This window comes from Juglans regia, chromosome 8 (assembly GCF_001411555.2).
Source record: "Juglans regia cultivar Chandler chromosome 8, Walnut 2.0, whole genome shotgun sequence".
Classification (NCBI taxonomy): Eukaryota; Viridiplantae; Streptophyta; class Magnoliopsida; order Fagales; family Juglandaceae; genus Juglans; species Juglans regia.
In genome coordinates, this window is record NC_049908.1 from 3,446,745 (window position 1) to 3,454,627 (window position 7,883).

Here is a 7,883-nt window from a genome sequence, read left to right on the forward strand (position 1 = left end):
AGTGCTCATGATAAACATCATGAGCATGCAAAAAGGTGAGAAGTAAGCATCTACAAACCAGTTTCTACGAACAAGATTGCTGAACCACGGAGTACGCATCCAGAAACTCTTCAGATTTTCTTCTGAAATGAAAAATTATGTTGAAAGTAGATATAAAACGTTGATGATTATACAAATGTTTAACCTTTTCTAACTAAATCGACAAAGTATTGTTAATTTCTACCCTCCCACAATAACTCACGGCATTGGGCACTATACTCACCTAACCTTTTTTTTTTTTTAACCTCTTTCTACTCAAAGTATGAATGAATTCAAGGCTCTATTGATGTCTCCTACTAAGAACTTCACCTTGTCATCATCTTTTACAAAGATTTAACCATAAATGCGTAGAAATAATTCCCCCAAAATTTTGTGCAGCACAAAGTAGATAAACATGTAGAGCCCAGCCCAGCCCGCATTACAGGGGAAAATAATCAAAATTCAATTCACCCATCCCCAAGGAAGTGACGCTAACAACCTGGAAGCCTACTACTACCAACTTAGGTCACCCTAATTAGTAATTGCTATGCCAGTTGCCCTTGCACTCTAAGAATTGTGCTTCAGGACCATTCAAGCCTAATAATGTGCCAATTTACAACTTGGTAAGCTATATGGGAACCAAAGATCGAGTGAAAGGATCGAAAGCAACAATCGATTCGACCAAAAGAATTTAAAGAGTCAAAAATATCTAGCTCAAATTTCTGTATAATTGGAGAATAGATGCAATAAGTTATCCACAGCCTCTGGGTAGAATTTCCTGGCGAATAGGTAGCATGGCCGTTGTTCGCCATTCCATAAGCAAGGCCATCTTTGCACTTCCTTCTGTAGAAAAGCCCAAGGAAAGAAAATTGTTTTCAGACACTCAGCCTAACCAATTCACGTGTTAAAGATTGAATCAGGGTCCATATAGAAAGCATACCTTCTCATCACTGGTTACATGCACGCTTACATCAATTGACTGCATACATAACACCGTTCAAAGTGTCAATCAAAATCCATGCTGGGCGATTTTGGGTAAAATGGTGTACAGATCAGGAAGAAGTATACCGTAATATTCTTCAGAAGCTCTTCAGTAATATCCCGAGCCTTGTATGATTTTGGGTGCCACTTTCTCTCTGACCAATCAACATGTGTGATCGACCAGTTGGCAATTCCACCAGGATCAATAATCTGGAAATATGCTCAGAAGATTCGGTCAGAGGTGCTGAAAACAAACCAAAGCTAAGAAGCAATGTGGATAGAAATTCTTACATGGAAAAAGGTTGGCAGGTAATGTTCATCGGCAATGCAATTACGCCCCTCCAAACCTGGCTGTAGTTATCAAGGACACTAATGACTGTTGGTGGCAATTTACAAAAAATACAGTTTCCAAGATCTCACAAACCCATATTAACATAGTCACCCACTTAATTGCTTAGGGAATGCATGTTGCCAAAGACTTAGAAGAAGAAAGACAGTGGAGAGACATCCAGTACCTCACAATGAGCAAAATTATGAAGCCAAACATTAATAGAACAAATACAATTTTAACATGAAACTGTGGAAAGAAGATATGCATGGATCATAGGAAAAAGAACCATACATTGGTCAAGAAAAAACAAAATAGACCTGACAATGTACTGCGACATGCATGAGATAAAGAAAGCGGGACAGCATCTGTCCTATTGATGATCAGGTTTTGGCAGGGAAGCATCTTTTATGCTTGTTTCTAAGGGTCAAACATACGTATATATTACATAACAAGGGATTATAGCGCACACCTTACTGATTACATGGCATTAAGCCATTTAACATACTGAATTCATATATCTCTCTATTTATAGTTACAATATCATGTCTTCAGAAACAACAAAGAAGACAGAAGATGTAAGTCGAAATTTACCTTGCAGTAATCACGGAATTTAGAGTAGTACAGATAGTCAGCCATAACTATAACAGCATGCTGCCTTTTCACTGAGAACCACTGAACAGAAATAAAAGAATTAATTGGTACCCATAGAAGATACTGAAGGAGGTTCAATTCTAGAGGTGCTGTGCTGCATGCTGGTATATCTAAAACCAAGAACCATTTCAACAGCACCAACCCTGCCCTGACTAATGGGAAAACAGGTGAAGCTCTTACAGCTGGATGCAACAATGCATCACCTCTGATAATCTATCATTGTTTGTTAGACTTCAACCACCATCTAGACAAACCGGCCAATAGATATGGATGACAATAGTTAGTTAACTGTCTCAAAGTCCTCCACCTATCTACTTGGGCTATACCTATTTACGTGGTTTTAATTAAATTTCTTTTTACCCATAAAAAAAAAATACTGTCTCAAAAGTCCTGGAAGAATTAATGAGGCCCAATTTATAACTGCGTTATTGCTCTAATGGTAATGCATCTTCAGATACGAAATTTTACAAGCTATCGAAATATGGAGACCAGTGTTTATTCAATTTGTACCCATCAAGAAAAGGGCTAGTGCTTCGCATATTAGCTCCATTTTTTGTCCAAGTAGCTGTCCTCACTGCAATATATATGCATTGAATATCCTATGTAAGCTACATTCCTAGCATCATTACCATCTCGAATAAAATGTACCTGTGCACCCTTTCTAAAGTCTTTCTTCTCAATTTCAGGCAACATGTGTTCTGAATACCGGCCATTTCCATGTGGACCAGGATCCTGAAAGCTGAGGTAAGGAAAAAGGAGTGCCTCAACAAGGGATGAGTCTAGATCCAAATCAATGCCACATGATGAAGAATTTACAATTTGGAGTGCTTGCTCCACACTTATAATAGGCTATTATACAAAAAGATTTACCAGTCAACAAAGCTGATGTTCGTATGCATCAGATAGTTGTAGATATAGTCAAAATTGTGCAAAGGAACACAACTGCAATCCAGAAAGAATTAAGCAGAAATTTATATTAGAGATTCATTACACTTAGTAAAGGAAAAGAACTCCAAATAATCCCTCATCTCATCACCTATCAGAAAGTAAAACAAAATGCTGGTTAGCAGGATCTTGGAGAGCGTATGCCAATAATCGTCTCTCTGCATCGACCATTGAGATTTTCCCCCATATGACCTGCACCATTATCAACTGACTAAACTTATACATTTAGCTGTGGACAGATCACTGTCTCATTAAAAAACAAAAAGTAACAATATTAATAACTACAAACTAACAATAAATATTAAGAGTTTTCCTTCCAATTATTGCCTCTACAGAAAAGCATATACATTCGGGAGGAAAGAAAGCATTTCTACAGTTCACTTTACCAGGGTTATCCTTCTTTTCAAAGGGGGGCAATAGAATGTGTAGTCATTAGTTAATGTACTTCTTGATTTATTTTTACATCCCATATTCTCTCAGAAAAGGGCAAACATGGTAATGCCTTAAATACAAACAATAGAGAACTCTCATGGTCCACATTTCCAATGACATTAAATCCAATAAATTACTAAACAAGAACCTTGAGCATATCAAAAACTAAACGGAAAGTTTTTATTTTGCTAAGTGTACCCAAAGCTTCTTGAACACTCCCAGACATGTACTGATTTTCTCAACCATATCCTAAGGGTTTTTCACACCAATCTATACAAATCATATCAAACTGATTTCTGAGATCTATATTAATGAATCAAACAAAGCAACCAGCCAAATTGGTAAGTGAAGGACTAAACCAATCAATCCATCAGGGAGTTATGCCCTGCCCATCTTCAACAGACTATAAAAATATAATTCATTTCAAAACCATGGAAGCGTTTATAAGCAGTTGGGAGCCTGGTTTTTCATATGGAGCCATAATTTCAAGAGTAGACCAAATATAGAGATGGTATATTCTCTAGATTGTAGCAGAAAAAGAAAATCCGGTATTACTAGGAGAAAGGGAGCTCTTGTAAATTCTTAAAAAAATGGAAAAAAGAATAAAAAATATAAAATGATTGCAACGAACATGTTGTTCCTATTTTTGGCTTTAAACACATGGTACAAAATGTCTAATCATGAAAGGAATGTAAACTTAGATCACATTCAGAAAGCAAATTTGTCAACCTGATCACTGTGTATGTCCCGATTAGCAAAATGACGGCTCACATGTACAGGTTTTTCTTTAGATGCATGCACATAAACAGAGAATTTGTCTTCATGACCCTGCCAGAAAAGATTAAAAAACTTTAGCTAGATATATTAACTTACCAACAATAAAAAATAAAAATAAAAAACTTTTTACAAGCATAAAACAATGCTCTGAAAGAAATAGGTCTCACATTTGTTTTAAACAGACTAGTTCTATAGAAAGAAATAGGTCTCACATAAGGTGTGCATTTATCACCATGGCAGACGTGTTAACCAAGCATAAATTCAAAAGTCTAACAAGAAAGACATAAATAGCAAAGCTCCATTATTTTGGTGCATGTCATTCGGGAGCAAAACATGAAGCGAACTTGATACTTTCAGTTCAATGGTCTATGAAAGCATTAGTCAACATAAGTCAAAAATCAATTAAAAGAAAAAGAAGAAAAATTTAAGCAAGATATGCATGGTTAGGACAAAAGTGATAAAGAAATCATTCATAATCAAGAAGCACATCACTTTATTAGGCCAGAAAAGAAAAAAAAAAAAAGATAAAACAGAAACTTACGTAGAAAAACTTATCCCAAAGCTTCTCAAAAGGCAATGACCCCCGAGTCAAGAACATGAAGGCAATTTTAGAACTTTCAGATTGAACAGCAGGTGCATTCAAAATATCTCTTATTACAACACGAGATGCAATTTCTTCATCAGTAAATTCCCGTGCAGGAGTAGGTGGAAGCCAATTTGAAATAACCTCACAACCCCTAGAAGAAAACACATAACATGCACCACTGCTTTGGGGTGGATACATATAAGCGCATATTAGAAATACTGTGACCAATGAAACCAAGACAATAATCCACATAGGCCTCTTCATGGGAGGACGATGGCGAGGCCCAGGCAAGACCTGCATATCACCCATGCCTAAACGCCACGCCTGGCCAGTCTTCATCTAGATTAAATGCATCACAACTTCAAATCAAGCAATGTCCATCTTGTCATTTGTCTCCAATTCACCATGACATTCTTTTCGAATGGAATTAGTATTTAATAGCCCACTAAAGAATCCTCAACCCATTGGTGTAGAAGAATCTGAAATTGTAAAGAAATTCCATTAGCAGGCCAGATAGGCGTGATAAAGCTTAAACATTACAAGAGATTACCCTTTGAAAAGTCAGACCACAGACTCTATATTCCCAAGTATCTGTGTACGCTTTTAAGTAGACCACACACAAGAAGAAAAAAGACAGAAAGTTAATTGCTCAAGACAGGGAAACGATAATAAACCAAATAATAGACAAGATCAGAATTTGCCTTCACACGGGTAATTTCTTCTAGGGTTAAGCTTTTTGAAAAATAAAATTAACAAAATTGCGTAATAAGTGAAGTAAATGAAAATCAAATAAGAAAAAGTAGGCTTCCATATAACTCGTGTAGAAAAAAGAAATATTCATGATAAAGCACCCCAGCCAATAACGAGATAACGGACTCTGCTGGGCAGTTTCGTACCAAAGAATTCACATTCAATACCAGCGTATTATTTCCTTTTGTTCCTTTCATTTATTACCTTTTCTCATTAACCCAACAAACCGAGCAAAAGCGTATAAACTTTAAACTCAAAATGAAAGTTCATAAATATTAAAAACAAGAAAGGCCCGCGATATAGGAAACAACAGAATCATTGGAGGAAAAAAATAACAAGAAGATTAAAATTATCAAAAGTAGACAGAAGAAAAAGTGGAAGGCAATGTTTGAAAAGCATGCCCTTTAAATTCAAAGTTGTGAAGCAATCCAAGGACTTGAACCAACCGATATTCAAATTTCTATACGTATACAAGTAACTAACAAAAACCAAAGCTTGCGTTTAAAAAGTCAAACCCATATCCAACTCCCGTAAAGTTCCAACCTACCCAAGAACCAAGACACGCTCAAACACCACAAAATCCAAATCCCAAATGCACAGTCCATTGAGCAATTAGTCAGCCTGCCTCTCCTCCAAAGTTAGCAATTTTGCATGTACACCGTTTGGTTCCCGATATAATTCGTAAAGCCAATACAAGAACGTGAAAATGATAAATTACTAAAGAAAATAACCCATCAAAATCTCTGCGTCTTCCTCTTTAACATGATAGATACCTGGAAAGGAAATGAGCTGAATCCAGCTGAGAAAGATCCCTGATCCACGCAAATCTGGAGCGTCAGCTGAAAGATCTGGAAGCCGAAGCTATAGGATAATGGTTTTTCAAGATCTACGGCAGCAATTAATGAGAAAGAATCAGACCCAGACTCCTACAAACAGGGAGTGAGAGGCAGGGGAAGGGGTCTTTATATTTACGTAAGATCATATGCATAGAAATAGGTAAGAGGCGTTGGAATATGATTGATTTGATTCCTTAGACGATACAGTTTCGGAATTCTGTTGTCGATTGGTTTTTCCCTTACCGAGTCACTCCCTCACTCACTCACTCACTGTGTTTCTTCCTCCCTATAAAATTCTCTGAGCAGAGAGAGAAAGTTGAGGAATTGGAAGTGGGGAGGGCCCTTTACTTCTGGTTTTGGTTATGGGCCTCTATGGCTGTTCTCAATCTCTCTCTCTCTCTCTCTGTCGTGCTGTCCAGACAAAATGAGCCATTTTAGCCGGCGATCTTCTTTGTTTTTTAATATTCATCGTTTGTTTTGCGAATAGATAAAATGAGATGCGGTAAAAATTAAAAATAAAATAAAATATTATTAAAATATATTTTTTAAATATTATTTTTATTTTAAAATTTAAAAAAATTAAATTATTTATTTTATTTTATATAAAAATTTAAAAAAATTATAATAATTAAATAAAATAAAATGATATTAGATTAAAAGTTTTATAAAAGTAAACTATACCTATTAATATTATAAATATTGAGAGTTTTTGTTTGGAGACATGGTTGTGACCTTTGCCCTATTTGGATTGTAAAATTAATTAATTTTATTTTATTTTATTATTATAGTTTTTTTAAGTTCTTATATAAAATATAATAAATAATTTAATATTTTAAAATTTTAAAATAATAATAATATTAAAAAATAATAGTATAATAATATTTTATTTAATTTTTAATTTTTATTTAAAATATCTCATTATTTGAAACTTAAAAGTTAAAACCCACTCGCGCCGCATGTTTGGCTCTTCCTTTTAACCATAGAATTAAGGACAACATTTAAATAAATAAAGGGAAATGGAAATGTTTTGGCTTCTAAATTCGGGACTCAAAATATGTCTCAAATGTAATTTTTTTTTTTATTATTGAATGATTGAAAAAATATTTTTAATATAATGTTATGATTTTTTTATTTTTTATTTAAATATTTATGATAATTAAAAAAATACATGAAAAAAAAAAAACCTATTCGGGATACATTTTGGATCCCAAATTCGAGACTCATAGAAATTTTCATAAATAAATAAAAACAATGCGAGGATATCGGAAACGATCCTTGTATCGATTATTATAATTTTTTTTTAAATATATTTTAAATATTTTAAAAAATAAACATATTTATTACATCATTTCTTTAATTATTAAAAATATATATAAAATCCGTCGGCACCACATTCGATCCTTATCATTTTTTTAGAATTAATTTATCTTGTGAAATTAATTATTATTCTATTATTATCTCCTTAAATGATATTTAAATATTAATAATTAATTTATTATTTTGAATAATACCACTATATTATTCTCGACAAACACTTGTTATGTGATAGACTATTATATTATTTAAATATATTATA

At 34.0% G+C, this 7,883-nt stretch overlaps 1 protein-coding gene across 4 annotated transcripts; it reads right to left on the reverse strand.

The window, feature by feature from the left end:
• Nucleotides 1–302: 302 nt before the first annotated feature.
• On the reverse strand, nucleotides 303–6,759 carry LOC109015488 (glycosyltransferase BC10-like). 4 transcript variants are annotated; one of them, XM_035693040.1, is made up of 12 exons: nucleotides 6,245–6,720; nucleotides 5,272–5,321; nucleotides 4,677–5,200; nucleotides 4,088–4,186; nucleotides 3,018–3,118; nucleotides 2,852–2,923; nucleotides 2,630–2,720; nucleotides 1,922–2,002; nucleotides 1,291–1,350; nucleotides 1,087–1,209; nucleotides 959–997; nucleotides 303–861 (listed from the first exon to the last, which is right to left on the reverse strand). In XM_035693040.1, the coding sequence occupies exons 3-12, from the start codon at nucleotides 5,058–5,060 to the stop codon at nucleotides 733–735; spliced, it is 1,179 nt and encodes a 392-aa protein (XP_035548933.1). In that variant the 5' UTR covers nucleotides 5,061–5,200; nucleotides 5,272–5,321; nucleotides 6,245–6,720; the 3' UTR covers nucleotides 303–732. The 4 variants fall into 4 exon arrangements, with proteins under 4 accessions (XP_035548933.1, XP_018853598.1, XP_018853654.1 ...); XM_018998053.2 differs by having other exon boundaries at nucleotides 3,018–3,133; XM_018998109.2 differs by lacking the exon at nucleotides 5,272–5,321 and having other exon boundaries at nucleotides 6,245–6,759.
• Nucleotides 6,760–7,883: the final 1,124 nt, after the last annotated feature.

Coding starts and splice junctions, on each gene's coding strand:
- LOC109015488 (XM_018997991.2), bottom strand. CDS start 5,060: ATGAAGACTGGCCAGGCGTGGCGTTTAGGCATGGGTGATATGCAGGTC. Junction 4,187..4,676: donor TTTGGGATAAGTTTTTCTAC/GTAAGTTTCTGT, acceptor CTTTTCTGGCAG/GGTCATGAAGACAAATTCTC. Junction 998..1,086: donor AGCTTCTGAAGAATATTACG/GTATACTTCTTC, acceptor TTATGTATGCAG/TCAATTGATGTAAGCGTGCA.